This window comes from Pararge aegeria, chromosome 12, assembly GCF_905163445.1.
Source record: "Pararge aegeria chromosome 12, ilParAegt1.1, whole genome shotgun sequence".
Classification (NCBI taxonomy): Eukaryota; Metazoa; Arthropoda; class Insecta; order Lepidoptera; family Nymphalidae; genus Pararge; species Pararge aegeria.
Genome location: NC_053191.1, coordinates 9245369 through 9262594, shown reverse-complemented (window position 1 = coordinate 9262594; position 17226 = coordinate 9245369). Strand labels below are relative to the sequence as shown.

Below are 17226 nucleotides of genomic sequence, written 5' to 3'. Positions count from 1 at the left end.
CCGCTCGAAGAGAGAATATAGAAAGATTAAAATAAATATCATGCTTTTTTTTCCTCTACTACGCAAATTAAACACGTTTGCTCTTCCGAAAATTTAGTTACATGTTTTGCCCAACGATTTACTTCTACTACTCACTTCAAAAGAAGACCCCAACTATCGGCCAACCTTAAAGTTGTTTGTTTGTAAGGGCGCTTAAAAAAATAACTGTTATGTCGCATAGCCTACCTTTGTCCAACTAATTTGCAGTCTACTTTTGTTTTTATCATTATTTGTCTGTCTTTATCTTTATCATTATCTTTAAAAAATTATTATAAAATTTCGGGAGCATTAAGTATAAAACCATTTCCATTGTAACATTGCTAATAAGACAGATCGCAAAAGGCAACTGGTAGGAAACGGTGACGTAGTAATTATATCGCCATAATAAAAGTTCTATGTACAAATTAGTTTTGCGAGTACCAGAAAGAACTTGCACGTTAAATCTTTTACATAACGCAAAGTCTACTTACCTTATTATCTTTTTTTGAAATTAAACTTCTTAAGAAACTTGATTTAAAACTCGATGAAAAGAAAATGCTTCGCGATAAAGAAACAAACACATATTTATAAAGTCGGCGAGAGAATGATGATAACACATATTTTGTTTTTGTTACTGTATAAATGTCATATACTATGTTACATTAATATATAAAATATTTTTTGAGCATGGCAAGACATAATAACCCTTACATTTATCCCCATACTTATTCGAGATACTCCATATGCATCTCAATCTCTCGTAGACCCAGTATTGCAACGGATTTTTTTGTTCTTTTTTCCTATTTACGACACTTTGTTTCTCTAATCAACATTTGAGTAGTGTCAGCCTGATATAAATATTAAGAAAATAATTCTAAACTGACGATTCACTGAATTTTTATTAAATTATGCAGCTAGATCTGCACGCTCCAATAAATTGGCAAGCTATTAGTTATTTAAAGAAATGTGTCTACGACACTGTATTCTCGGTATACAACCCTTCAAATTACATCTAACATCACCTTTACTTTCTTAAGTCGACATTAATACCATTAGTTCATAATACGTAAAGTCCTGTAAAGTGTGAAAAATTATACATTCAACGAGCAAGAATTCAGACCGTTAACTATAGTAATGTTTTCTTGTAATATGGACGAACGAATTCCTCTTATAAGAATACATCAGGTAAGCAATCTAACGCCAACGTCGGTTATGAAGTGTAATTTATCTGTATATATTATATTGTTATTTTGGTTAAGAATAAATCAATATATTTGAAAATACTTGGGTTATAATAAGCAGTGCTTAATATAAAGAATACCTTTACTCCAACTAAGCGCATGTTTTTCTAGTCCAAACGATATAATTCGAACCTTCGAGAACGACCTTTCCTTAAGGAATATAATCGATCTTAAACCTTATGTATAGAATAGTTGAAAATATTCTACAGACATAAACTAAAATTTAACTTACTTCTCGTGAGTCTTTTGTCTATTATACTGTCCAAATCTTACACAAATTTAAGATGACCCAAGTAATACAACTGGTGGACGTTCCATAATTTCAATGCCCAATGCCTTTAGTAAACATGAGAAAACAACCCATTCTACGGAAGCAGTTTGCAAATTGACTCTGACACGGGTTGAAATTAACGTTATGGCAGTTGTAGAACTTCTTTAATAATCAATTAAATTATTTTAGAACTTCTACGTCTCATGTTTGATCAATAAGTCAAATATTTTACTGTTTAATTACATATATGATTATTGTCTCCATAGACTAGACATATAGACTTTCAATATTACTAGTTCAGTTATTAGTGTAATGAATACTCACCATAAATATTATGTTTTGTTTCAGGCTGAAGAAGGCACAACTAGAACACCAGAAGGAGATGACAACGATGGCAGTGACCCTAACGCAGGTTCTTCAAGAGGTTTGTCAGCAGCAACATCCAGGGAAGAAGACGATGACTCCAGCAACAACGCCAGTAATGAATCTAAAAGCCCTGGACAAAGGTAAACTCAAGTAAATAAAACTGATTCCACATAGTTATGAAGATGCACAAATTGATATCATTTAACTTTAAACGAATCTTATATTGATATTAAATTATTGAAACTTCTGATCTTAGATAATTATAATTAATAAAATTAGACACATCTTACAAAATATTATTAAATATTGGATAAAAGCAGGCGTTACTTTGCGTAATTCCATGTATTTATTATCTATAACAATTTTCTATACTCCGCGAAAAGCAGGAGAATCTGTATGGTGTAATTTATAATTTCTTCAATTTTATGCTCGCACGTTTCGCTCCGACACCGGGGCGGCGCAGGGCGGTTGACTTTACAATGAATAAACTTAACGATTGTTCATTGTAAACGTGCGTAGAGGGTATATTGCCGAAGATCTGTTTGGTGTGCATTAAAAAGATTGAAGAAAGTTTAAATTTCACCATATCAAATATTATCCTGCTTTTTACGGAGTATAGCAAATTAAGCTTAATTTTCATAAAATTCTATTTTTTGATAAGACTGCTACTGAACTAGATCTAAGTGGTTATAAAATGAAAAAATGCAAAACGAAATACTGCAAAAGATTATTTAAAGGTATTCCTGCTATTCTGAGAAGATATATTTTGCATGTTAAGATAAATGAATATTCCGACGACAGTTTTGCATTTAAGAGAGCGGAAATTGCGAAATTCTTCGGTTAGATAAGATTAGCCTTAGATGTAATGACAGTCTGTACCCTTTCCCTTAAAAATTAAATGATAGTTACAAATAGTGAAAATGCACTTGGCCGATCGTCTTCTTCATATATTATGGATCCAGGATGCGCTTCTAATCTTCTGCTTGTTAATTTTAGGAATTTGACCACTCTGCAATGCATTGTGTAGGTATTGGTGCACATTAGGTGATGTCATAGGCATCCTAAAACAGGATTCGAATTAAACTAGTTCACTCTCTTAAAGTCACCGACGTCTATCTCTATCCTTGCTGTTTGATTTTTTTTATCAAATCTCCGAATCTTATTGGATTAACAAACTTCGAGCCTTTATGTGAATACATTTGTGTATTTATTTACTCTTTAATACTCGCTACGTACAAGAACCTACTTATCTAACTAATGCTATAAACCAATTAATCATTACACAGATAAAAAAATAACGCTAACTTAATCAAAATAAGGTACTTTCTACAACATCGTGTCGTTGACTGGAGGACCAAACAAATGGTCCCAGACCATTTTATAGGGAACTGGCTATTGCCCGCGTTCTTTGCCCGCGTTTATGACGGTTGTTTACAAATCACACATTCGTGAAAACCATTTGTTTTGCTGCGATAAAAAATGTTATCCTTCACTTTCGCTTTTATAATATAAGAATGTCCGCACTTGAAAATATATGTCAGTGTAGGTCGTACAGTGGTTACTACGACAACTGATTTTTTATAACAACAATATATTGTCGTTATTAGTTTCAAGACTCTTCATAGTTTATGCCTTGAATTCTCTCCCAATAAGATAACTTTTACTTTTACCTTTTGGAACCATTTGTATGTTTGTAATTGACTCCTATGGACTTGATTTTGACCCTCTTCAAATGGTAAAATTAGGACGGGAGCAATAACCCGCAATATAATAATATAACTATAAATTCCAAATTGTGCCTTACTGTTTGTAGCTACCGTATACACTATTGAGCTATCTTAAAGAAATTTTTCGGTAGCTATCTTTCTGGAGAAGGGCATAGGCTGCAACAAGACCGTAGTTCACGGGAAATCAGGAAGTCTACGCTGACGAAGTCGCGGGAATTCGCTTATGTCACACTTAGGTGCACACTACTAAGATCCTTTATTTGGGTGTTTTCAACAGTATTTTTCATATATTTGCTTTTATAAATTAGATGTAGATAATAATATAAACTTGAGAGTATATATTTCTGTCTTATTGTGACCTGATAGCTAATAAATCATGGAATGGTTCTGCTGGAGGTAGGCGGTCTCGGGTTTTCTTCTCATTTCAGGGCAAATTAATATTTCAACGTGGACAAAGTCGCGAGAAACGGCTAGTTCATTATTAAATTATTAATTAATTTCCAGGTGTGTATTTTCATTAATTTGCCTACGTTGAGCTCAAAGTACAAAAACAAATCAATCAAATCAAACAAAAATTATGTCAACTGAGAACTGCATTTAAATTGCAATTAAAGTTAACAATGCAAAGTCAAAGCAATATTCGCGACTCGCGTGGGATAAAAACGCATTCTTCGGATCCATTCTGGCTTTGAATGCTCTTTACGTTTTTTTAGGTTTTCAATGCTGAATACGAAATTGAAAACCGTAAAACAGAGAAATGCTTTCTCTAGCATTGATTAATAGGTATAAAACATGTATATGCTCGTACATTATCTTAGTATGTAAAAGGGATAAGAAAAAATAAACCACTTGGATGTAATAACAAACATAAGAGGAGGTGCTTATCTATTAGTTTAGTCGCTAAATATTGAAACATATATTTCTAGTTAATAAATAACCCCTTACATAACACTTTCGCTCTACGAGAGAATGGCGTCATACATATACAAATTATTTAATTGTATAGAAGCCAGAAAAACTATGCTTTGTAAATAAGATGTCAGGGAGTAATTATCTCCAAATCTACATATTTATAATATAGTTTCACTAGAAGTGATTAATATGTGAATTTAAAAATTCAATATTTTAAACTTTCAAAATTCTAAAGTCTGTCTATTTGTAGGGACTCGGAAGGCAGATTCTACCGAGAAGAAGCTGGCAAGAAAATCAGCATTTGCTCTTCTCAAACGTCAACAATTTATATTTTTACATTCATTCTTCTGTCTTTTATGAAATGAAAGTGGAGCCGGATGCTTCCAAGCCGTGTCATTGAGAAATTCATCAATTGTATAGTAACTCAGCTGTAATCAACGTTTTTTAACATATTATTTAAATTATGCATTTGTAGGTCAAAAATTAGGAAACATATCATAAAAGCATGTACACAATCCCACAAATGACTTTTGAACCTTTCGCAGACGATATGCAGATGACACTCATTTAGCCACTTTCTCGTATCTCCATTAATATCTTGTCTTACAAATACTGTATTAATATAAATATATCGTGCAGCAAAAGTAAGCGTTCCTATTTCTCTTAAATTATCACAGAAGGGTACGCGTGATTTAAGTTTATATATTGATTTTATATTCATTGTTACATGTGTACAAGATTGGACAACTAACAGAACTGTCCACTCTCGGGCGCTTTCATCTTCATCTTGCGTCATCAATAACATAAACAAATAATCGTCAAATATCTACTAAAATGTAAGGAGAAAATTTTGGGCCACTAATCTTTACACATCTTAGACAGTACTTTAAAGATTTAAGAGAGCTTTTATTACAGAAAAGTTTATTTCATTAGAAACTTTTAAATTTATGAGCAGAGTGGATGTATAAAGATTTTAATCAGAGTAACGGTAAAATTTAATACGCAACTACAAAAACACCGTGATTTGTCTAAGTTAAAGCAACCACTATGCAAATGAATTTTGGAAGACATCAAAAGGATAATGGAGGTGCTCATTTAATTAATGGGAGCGGTACCTTAAATTGTAGGCCTCTATAAACGATGTTTAACTTGCAATAAGTTTATTGCTTTATTACAAAAGCCCAAATTGATATTTGGCTCATTCCTGCGAGCACTTGCAATTAGATTTTATATTTCAGTTATAATGTAATGAATTGATCAGTTATTACAGCGCAAAATTTGTGAATGTACTGGTAAGTAACGCTTACTCAAGTATACGTATACGAATAAGACTACGACCTTAAACCCATCTTATTGTGGGAGGAGACCCGTACCCTGTAGTGGGCCGGTAATGGGTTGATATAATGATGATGATGATGATGATGATTGGCTACGGAGAATAAGGTCCTCGGTTCAACTGCTGTGTCAAAAATTTGTTACCTATTGTATTTTTGGCCAAGTACCAGCTCGGAGTTAGGAACTTGGTGTTATCTACCTCTGGTGCCAAGTGTACGGCAAACCAACGGTCCCGTCTCCAATCACTGAAATATTGTGGTAATAATCTTTAAAGCCCGCCAACCCGCGCATTACAGGAAAAGGTATTGTAAGAGTGGTCTGGGTGGTAGGTCTGTGCTTTCAAACGCTCACTCCCAGAAGAGGGAGGCCTGTGCCCAGAAGCATTAGTAGGAAGCTGATGTTGATAGCATAGTTAGACCACGAAATATGACAAAAAAAAAACTTTTATATTCAAAGGAAAGTCTTCCGGCTCACTGATCTGACTAACAGCCTTAATTGAGTTGCTAGTTTGTAAACTAGTAGGTAGAAGAATAAACTTGCATAGCTAACGCTGTTAATTTTTAAAGCATTTCGAGTGTACATAACATTCACTTTCTCTCTCTCTCTCTCTCTCTCTCTCACTTAGTCAGGGAACAGGTATTTATAGGTTAGATTAGTTATCTGTTGTTTCTCTGTAACCAATCAAAACCCAATGTCACGAACATTGTTTTTTCCCATATTATCAATGTTATAACAATAATATGGAATGTTGTTTTTCACACTTTCTGACATAATCTTCTTGAAGGATGGAATTAAATATCTCCTCCATCATGCGGTGCAAGCGCTTGTTAATATGTACATAAATTATATATAAATGTCGCTTTGCCAATATTCAATGTCTGCCTGATTTAAGAACTTCATTGTGTTCCTTGCCAGAACGATTAATGGAGTTTAAGTATCATTTCTAAATTGATGCATTAAGTTATTACGAGATAGAAGATTTATCGAGTTTTAACTTATCTATCGTTAAAACTCGGCGTTTTGTTTCAGTAGAATTTCATGTAGATTATAATTTGCAAATCTGTATAATTTGCCAATCCCCAACGTTTCATGTTCTACATCATATTTTACCCCAAATTCGTATACATAATTAGCTAAACTTTAGTTGGCTGTAGTACCTAAGTAAAATATTATTTTCTGTTCCCGAAAAACCTAGGAATATAGTGTAAATGTATAAAAACTACTCTGATATAATAACATTGTTTTTTTTGATAAATATGATTTACGAACAGTGGCGATATCTTTGTTCAATACTAATATAAAGCAAGGCAGACAATATTTTCGGACTGTGCTGACTTTGAACAATAAAATCAAATAAGCTTTTAGCAAAATTGGATCAGGAATGTGTGTGTGAATTTGATAGTTATTTACCGTAGATGCGTGTTAAATTGGTAATTAAGGTCGAGGGAGAAACTCTAATAGTTATTTTAATGTCACAATAATTACTTTTGACCACTTATTTCAATAAAGGTACTTATTTCGCAATACACTTACAATAATCTACTGCATGCGTACTTCAACTCTGCTAAAGTTAGTGTTAAAACGACACTTTACGAAAAGTATTAAAGCAATCTTTTTTGTTTGCCGTGTGGTGACGGCGGATCAGAATACGCTTGTCAACACTTAACACCCCCGGTCTTCCGACTAAGGGAATATAACGGAGAACGGGCATCAGCGTCCGCTGTGCAATACTTCCGTCTACTGCTATCACCTACCCAGCGTGATTATGGGTAAACCCTTGGGAGAGGCCCTTGGTCCACTAGTGGACTGTTACAGGCTGTTGACGAAATGAATTTTTGTTGGTAGACTTTCGGTTAGGTTTTTACGGGTTTCCATCCCGTTTTATATTCTGATAATGCAGTATGTCTGATAGTGCTGAAGATGTATTTTTGATACAGATCAAAATAATTTAAGTGGGATGTGAAACTCGTAATTTTCGCTTTGACACACTTATAGAAGTAGCCGATACGGTCTATCGATTAAGTTTATTCTAGTATTAAGGGCAACCGTTGACATTGACCCAAGGGATATTTGCGATGAAGCCTCGTGATTAATCATCGTTAGAACCCGTGATGATAAATTAATTCAAATATAACATGATTTTTAATATAGTTCTGGATACGTATCGATTTAAAAATAACCCATTTAAAAGATTAAATATATTAAGCACAATATTAAACCCAAAATATACCTTTTTTTTTAAATACACATGAAATCAAATATAAACACATTAATAACAATCCTAAGACTGAAATCATTTAAATTATAATTCAAACTTATTTAATTGCCCTCAAAACTGTGCAAATAAAATAAGTAAAGTAAACTTTTTAATTCAGTTTGTAATTCATACTACTTATAGATGCCTAAAATTTATTTCAATGTATCTTTTCGTAATCATCTATCTAGTGAATTTCGTCTATCTAATAAATAATCAATTTCGGCTTTTTCGGGGTTTTCTTAATCCTTTTCCCTTAATACCAGTATTGATGCTAACAAAACAAAAATTAACGATAGAGCCATTGTAAAGTGTTTGCGAGGCAATTGAATTCTATATACGTGTGATGTATAGAATATAGATAAAATATAGATAAAGCTATCTATGTCTATATCGTGTTTTTATACTAATGGTAGATAGATGAAAACCTATTTGAATAAAAAGCACATTTCATTTAGAATATGCATTATTTTAAAGTCTTTCATCACAATTATGTACCCTCTCCCTACGCCTGTCATTAGCAGTCTCCTATTTATCAGGGATTTTCGCTGAGTCGACGTCCCCCCCCGCTATGTCAGCATTGCAAATCGCTTTCGGCCAAACAGCTGAATAACAGAATTTATTGCTGTGCAATAAGACACAGACCTCTTTTATCCTAAAGAGAGAGACATCTTAATAACTGCAGCTCTTAGAAAACTATTCTTGTCGGGTGCTATTTATACCTGGAGCGATAGTACTCGTCGAAATATACAGCAAAAGCGAAGGAAAAGGTCGAATCTGCAGTGCGTATCCGGACGGTATACCGAATTATATGAACGTAGGGCCATATCAATCGATTGATTTGCGCTGTCACTAGCCCTCAGCATCGTCGCACGCCCTAACCGTGACATTTTTACTTTCATTATTCACACAATCTATTCATATCCTACATAATAGGGGCTTAACTATGGAGTGGACCAGTTGGAACTAGAATTAAACCTGCATAAGATTTGCAATGACAACTTTTCTATCGAAAAACTATATACATAACATCCAAAATTCAGAAAGAAGAAAGACATTATAGACTAGATTTCATTATTTATTACTCAATAATATAGTAATAATTGTTATTGAGTAATATGATAAAATAAATATTAATAGATAGATATTTGTCTTTAATCAAGTTATACTATATAAAATATACACATCTTTAAGAAGTCCATTGTAAAAAAACCCTCTTTAAAATACCATATCGAAAACATCCATTAAACATCATCATTAGGCATTATACAATTAGCATCTGTATATAAAGCACAAATTAAACAGAACGTTTTCTCGATATAGGTTGTTGAACAAGTTGTCACCATTCTCTACTAATGAGGCCCCTGAAGATATGTAAGTGCCCAAAGAAAAGGCATCAATTGCTTTAAAAAATGCTTATCGATAGAGAAGCACGTAAACGTCGATTACGTATGCGATTAAAATTAATTGGTATAGCTCTCAAGTAGCATACAATCTCCAAACTTCAAAGTATCAGTATAATAATCAATTTCGCTATTTCAATTTGAAAACTGTACCAATTTTTCTCGGTTAACAAGTTACGTAATTGGTGCTCACAAGAGTCAATGTGCATTATGCATAGTTATTTATTTTGATTAGTACACGACCTGCACAGCTCATGTGTATACCACTATGCTACAGCGTATCACGATAGACACAATATTATAGTATTAAAGGGTTATTAGTACTCGTAATAGTCAATACATACCGACCGCGTGCCAGCAGTCGGTCTTTCAATTCATAAGTAATTGACGGTCCGCCATCGTCGGTCTGTATTGTCCAGGCTGACATTTTGTATATCATGCATGTTTATTTTTATTTTCGTGGCGTCTTACATCAATACTAAGTTAAAAGGTTGAGCTTCGCATCCATTTTGTCGAGTGGAATTTCGCGTTATTTATTCGCATTGAACTAAGATATTCCGATCCGAATTATTCTATCAGTCCAAAACTGAACGCTAAATCAAGGTTTGCTTTAAAGATAACGATTATTAATAGTAAATTTTATTATAAATTTCCTCGACATACGGTGGTGTGAAGCTCATAACAACAAAGCAACCACTGCTCACGACACCACACAACTGACCACGTGTAACACAAACATCCCTTTATAGGCGACCGATCATTGCATCGAGCTCGTCAAGCTCTCACAAGTCCATGCAGGACACAGAGAGACCAGCATCTGACACAGACAAACGAGGCCATAAATGGAGACACGTCCAAGCTGTTATGGCATACTACCAGGCACTCAGGAAAATTAAGAGGTTCGATGAGATCGAAGACAACGGTAACGCCCCATCGTTGTCAATTGTTATACTGTATTTATTGAGTGTTTGTTTATAATTTCCAACTAATGTGCTATTTCTCTGTGTTTAGGATTTCAAGAATGGTACTTTATGACTGGTTATTGTGTTCTTATTGTGTCTATACTAGTTTTACTATGAATAATTCTACTTTCTCTACTCACGCTCTCTCTTGGGAAATTACCTCAGTCTAATTTAATGTCTGTTATAATTTCATGCATCCTGATCGTTTAATATATATTTCATAGATTTATAAGTCCTAGAAATCCAGATGTTAGATTAAATTTAGTTTTTAGTTTTAGATCTCTCGTTTCATAGGAGCTCAATTATTTCACTGTACAGACTAATACTTTTGTGCGTGGACTGAGATTTTGTTTTAATATTGCAATGCCGCATGTTAATAAAGGTAGATTATTTGTTTATTATTTGTGCACGTAAAATTAACAAAAAACATCACGTAATTTATAAAAGCCATTAACGCAACCGCAAATAAAAGTAGTTCATTTCGAACTACTTCAACTGTTTGGTGAAGCACGCCCAAAACCTGATCCTAACTTTTCACATTTAGAAATGAAATTTACAATTTTAAGAAACCTTCCATTTGTAGGCAGTAGCAGTTTGGCTATTATATATTTGGATTTCTTGAATATTTCACCAAACAAAGAAATATCCCAAAAGAGGATTGAGTTTTGTGCATGCAATATATCAACCAAACGGATATGAAATTCCTGAATAACAAACTTTATTCATCTATTACTTTCACAGATTTCACTGTCTATGCAGACATTGATGAATAAAGAGTTTTATTTCGCTTCTTCAAAAAGTTAATACTTAATTTATATTGTAACTTTTCCTACGAACCCTTTTCCAAACAATGAGTAAAGTCCTTAAATTTATTTATAAGGTACTCAAGTTAAGATAACATTAAAAAAGTTTACATTTTCTTTAACGTGAGTTACGTTTTGATTAATTTTGTTGCGGTAACTTCTTCAGAACAAAGTCGAACCAAAGATGGATGAAGCTAAGGACAACGGTGCAGCTGAGTTCAGCGATCCAAAAGAAACCACCATTGAAGAGAGAAGATTCCTTCCTAAAGCGGTTTTCGACGCGACAAATTCCAGAAACTCAGGAAACTGTGAGAGCCAATATACTATTCTAAAACCAAGGCAATCATTGCTATTTGGTAGTTATAGTAAACTAATAACATCTAACGTCTTTAAATAATTACTTTAAAAATACGTTATAGATATGGCTTTATTTTCTTCGCCTCGTACTGTAATTACGTCCATCAAAAAATAAAGGATAATAATTAGCATAATGTTTATCATGTTGGTCAAATCATTAAAGAAGTTTTCCTGTTTCCTTTACTTGGACAAAATCTAGCTAGGATTCCCAGTTCTTTATTTCTTGATCTCAGCAACACATATTTAAAATAACAATCAAAATTTAAGATATCATAATATTTTTCTTAGGTAGAAGATACCGGTTCAGAAGGAGCAACTGGGGAGCAAAGAGCAAGCAACCGTAAGAGGCGGCGGAAAGTAAGAGTGCCACGGACCGTTGTCAACCCAGATGAAAATTTTTACTTCTATTGGCTGTGGCTGATCACCATTTGCGTACTGTACAACCTATGGACCCTCATCGTGAGGCAAAGCTTCCCCGAATTACAGGTAAGAACATGAGATTTTAAGAAATTTTTATTTATGTAACTTAATAATCAAACTAAATTTACTGGTATAAAATTAACAATTCTTTATGAACAATACAGCATTATTTTTAAACATCTCTATTTAAATTAACTTAAGATACATCAGAATCGGCAACACTTTTTTGTTAGCCTAATAATCACTTCATGATTAAATTATTCATTCATATTTTTATTTAGAGGTGCTTTATTATAATTTATTTTACGGATTTATATAAAGTGGAGCTTCAAAAGCTTCCCGGAAAATGAGCAAGGTCGTATTTTGAATATAGTACAATAACAATTTATAAATAGGGAATATTTTCACTTTCCTTGCACGTGTTATCATTTATACTTTACTACCTCTTAAGAAGAAATAAAAATGAACAGAAAGGTTTCACTTCTTCAAAGCGAACTCTAAGACTCTACACTTGGCAATTCCCAGGGTTCCAAAGTCTCATTAAATAAGTTTGCCCTTCCTGAAATATTAATTACATCGCCTATTCCTTTCACTTTTTTTTTTTTTTTGCTTACCATCTGTAATTTCACAGAGCACAGTATTATTAACACATTCTTTCAAAAGATACGTTTCTCCTTCGAGTTATTTTTCTTATACTTTCGGCATAAGGCCTTGTTGTGCAAATATTTTAATGAATACCTACTCTGCCATTTTTTTTTAAATTAATATAGGCGTACCCATTGATGAAAATAGCCTTTCAAACAGAACACAATTCCTTTTTTTTCTTAGTAAAAGTAGCAAAGTAGCTGAAAATACTACTATTCTTTTATTGAGGGATTTATTGCACTGAAATACAAAATGATTTCTTTCAAAGGCAGTAACTTTTCGTATCTTGTAGTTGAAATAAAATTCTAAAGACCGACCAATTATAAAATCTATGTTTTATAATTGGTCGTTCTAAATCGGTCAGTATAATACAAGATTATACGATTATTCATCGTTAAAAAAAAATCTTGTGTAAATTTACAACATGGATCAATAAGTTAATGGTTTTTTCTAGGTTGATCGAGGACTTTGTTTGTTCCCAAAAACTATAATATGAAAACCCTAATATTCGTATTTTCCTCCCTCCTAAGTTTGTGCTTATTTTTATATCAAGCCTATTAGTAATTAACGTGTTATATCATCAGCCTATTTATTTGGTTTTTGGTCAAACTTCAACTAAGATTTGACGATTTTGACGTTCTTCATCATCAATCATCAATCAACATATCCACTACAGAGCACGCATCTCCTCCCACAATGGAGAGGGTTTTAGACCGTAGTCCGACACGCTGGCCCAGTGTGGATTGTTGAACTCCACATGCGCATTGTTGTTGAGAGCATTTTGAAGCACTCAGGTATGCAGGTTTCCTCACGATGATTGCGTTCACCGTTGAAGCAAGTGATATTTTGATTGTTTAAGCATACCACATAACTTAGAAAATTAGACGTGCTGGGATTCGAACTCTGCCCCCGAACGTGAAGCCGAAGTCCTAACCACTAGGCTAGCACAGCTTTTAATTCCACGTCAATTTGTGAGGTCCCTAGACTACAAGTCTTTAGTATAGTCAACATTGGCTATGTCAATGAACTCTGAAATAGAAAGCATTTCCCAACAGGATTGCTGCAAATAATAGTTCTAGGATCTGGCTGCTATAGCTAATAAAAAGTTCGTTACTAAGGAAGCACTATAAAACAACACAGCGTCTGCAAGAGGGCATATTGCACGTCTGTTAAAATAACTATACACGATGTAATTTTGAAACTCAAAATACTATATTTTAATGAATTACGTGTACAATTATACTATAATGGTTTGTTGCAAAGTCAAGATCTTGTAGTGATCCTGATCGTAGGTAGCGTCAGTAGTATATGAATGTACTCGTAATAAAATAAACATTCACACCGTTCACATTTGTCGCAGATTATGCCAAATTAGGTTAATTGTCTATTAGACATACCAAAAGAAATATATTATAGTGAAATCGCGTTGCTGGAGTTCTGTACACTACTATTGCTGTATGTAGGGTAATATACTGCCGTAAACGGTATAGTCTATTCACTATAAGTTTGGCTTCATGCGACTCGATAACCACAGATTGCGAAACCGCACCGTTGATGGCTGCTCGATGGTTTTATAATAGCTAAGTCCCGCATACATAGTGCAATGTAATATAAAAACGTTGTTTATGCTTACTATTATTATAATACTAGCTGTTGCCCGCGACTTCGTCTGCTTTTGTTTTTGTTTTTCGAAAGACATGTGGCATTCGATTTAAGTGTAATTCTACGCACTTTATGTATTTAGGATAGCTAAGCCTTAAATGACGGGTTGGCTGCCGTCCGCTGAGGAGTTGTGCCCTCTATCTCCAATTACATTCATCAGATCTACACAAAATTTAGGAAAAATTAAACAGACATTATAACCTCTAAAGTTCAAAAGTAATTATTTAAATCGGTTATCATTTGACGGCGTAATGGTGTAAAATCGTCAAACACCCTCAACACGTCAACTACCCCACTCCCAAAAGAACTGAGCTTAATTTCGGGATAAAAAGCATCCTATATTAATTTTAATACCTTCAGAAATATGTTAACAAAGTTACATGATGATCGGTTTAGTAGTTTTGGTGTGAAAGCGTAACAAACAAACTTACATTCACATTTATAATATTAGTAGGGATTATATATATTTTAAATTATAATAATAAAATAGAAGTAGTCTTTACACTATAATTATATTATAAATGTCATTTACGAGTAATTTAAGAATTTAAACATCACTGGCTTTAACGGTAAAGGATAACATCGTGAAGCAGCTGCATGCAGAGTTCCCAATGATGATCTCAAAGGCATATGAAGACTGCCAACCTGTACTTGTTGCATCTTGAACTACGCACCAAGCCCTTCTCATTCTTAGATGAGGCCCTTTCGCATTTAAAATATTAGCAAGGTAATAGGGATGCAGTATGTGTACTGCATCCATATTACCCTGCTAATATTAACCAACATACATAATTCAGTCCAACACCACATCTATGGTAAGCGAAGTAATAAAGTGAAGTAAAAATAATTTTTATTCACTTTGCTATTCACAATTGATCCGTTTGAAGATATTGGAAATAAATAATCCTAATTGATTATGATTGTTGCCACTAGCTGGCGGATAAGTCAAAAAGCGGGGAGTATTGGACATATACTAACGACCAATGCAAATTATTATTTTTAAATGGCGGAAACTACACAGACGGCTGACGTAAGCGTTACTATAAGCGTTACGTTAGTCGCGCTTTATTATTTTTTGAAGTTTTACTTCATAAAATAATTCTGTAACGTTAATGAAACGCCCATCTTAATAAACTCAAAAGCGCTCAAAGTTAATTAAAAAAGCATCGACATGTCATTCTATAATATTCTTTTTATTTCCATGAGCCTGAATTGTATAACAATGAAATTGTTTCCCACTCGTAAGATATATAATACATAATACATGAGTAGTTACAATGTCACTTTAATAAACAATGAGGTCGTAACTAACCAGACTTAAACATTATAAAATTTAGCTTAAATTAGCGTTTACGACCGTTTGCGTACTTTTATTCCAATTTATCTTAGATTCTAGAAAGTCATTGTCTTCACAATGTTTCGAATATCTAAACGAAGGTCTGTGTCGCTCGAAATTATCTTTTAAGACAATCATCTAAGTAGGAATGTAAAAGCTTAAGTGGTCCCTCGAGAAACAAATGGAGTTCAATTGGGTGATTAGATAGAATAAATGGAAGTTTTGTAGCTAGTGAAATAACAACTTCAATAAGTGGTAATAAGTGGAGGTTGAAAGTAGGAGGGGAGTCATAAAAGTTGAGTTTTGAAATTTAAGAATTTAGTATAACTGTTTTTTTCTTAAAAACAACATTTAAAGTGAATATCTGTGGAAACTAATATTTGAATTTATTATATGACTGGAAATCCTTCGAATTAGTATAAAACCACAAAGAAAAAAAACTGTTACGTACCTACTCTTTTTATATGTTAAACACCTTTGAGCTTATATTACGCATAAATGGTTAAAAATAATGAGGCGAAGTTCGTATTTCACGAACAGCAATGTAATTGTTCTATATTCTCCTTCGTAAATGAACGCTAAGAATATAACAATTAAACTTAAATTATAACTACTAACGCCCAGAGCTATAATTGCACAAAACAAATTGTTTAATTAACAAAGAAACTGTTATAATTAATGATTAAAGCCAAACGAAAATTGCGTTTTTTCTCATTAAGTTTTCCTTTAGATAAAAGTATAACTGAAACTATACACTATAATGTATAAAAGTGAATTCTAAAAGTAAAAACAAATATTTTTCTGATACATTAGTTCACATGGCACTAATTTCATCATAAATTCGGAATTAAAACCTCTAATCTCGCAACACATGCGTACTTTCATGCGTGGGAAGGACTTAACACTCTTGTCTACTTTGATGATGATACCGGGAGAAGTGTACAAGTTGACGTCACAACATCTGTCTTTAGATTATATGATAAAAGTTAACTTTTCATCGTAGTCTATCTACGATGAAAAGTTAACTTTTATCATATAATCTACTGATATAAGTTAGTGGACTATAATAGGTTAATAAAGGAATAGGTTAATAGAAAGGCTTGCTCTTTTATTGTGCTCATCAGCACGAAAACGGATCCAGCATTATTCTCACTGTTCCACGCGAACATGTCTTGTATAGTTTATGTTATATTTTGAGTCAGTTAGTCAGTATTATTATAACAATTTCAATATAAAATATAATCAAAGGAGCTGTATATTATTCATGTCAACAGACGTATTTAAAACTATTTCATAAGTAGCAATATAAGTTTATTATATGATTTTTCTTTACATACGTATTTAAAAATAATCATTTAACATTTACCTATTTAAACTCAATGCGTAAAAATACAAAGATACAAAGATAAAAGGGATGTTATTTCATGAGGATGTATTTGAGTTAAGTACCAATATTAAACATAGTAGCGAATTATACCTAATATAAAAACTAGGCTAAACGTTTCATCCATAAA

The 17226-nt window shown here is 33.1% G+C and overlaps 1 protein-coding gene across 1 annotated transcript in view; it reads left to right on the top strand.

Annotated features, from left to right (window-relative positions):
• The first annotated feature begins 1938 nt into the window (after window positions 1-1938).
• Window positions 1939-17226, top strand: part of LOC120628435 — a 58861-nt gene continuing 43573 nt past the window's right edge. Inside the window, exons 1-3 of the mRNA XM_039896807.1 lie at window positions 1939-2036; window positions 11459-11600; window positions 11938-12135. Coding sequence (XP_039752741.1) covers window positions 11481-11600; window positions 11938-12135 — 318 coding nt within the window. The 5' untranslated portion in view covers window positions 1939-2036; window positions 11459-11480. The remainder of the gene's footprint in view (window positions 2037-11458; window positions 11601-11937; window positions 12136-17226) is intronic.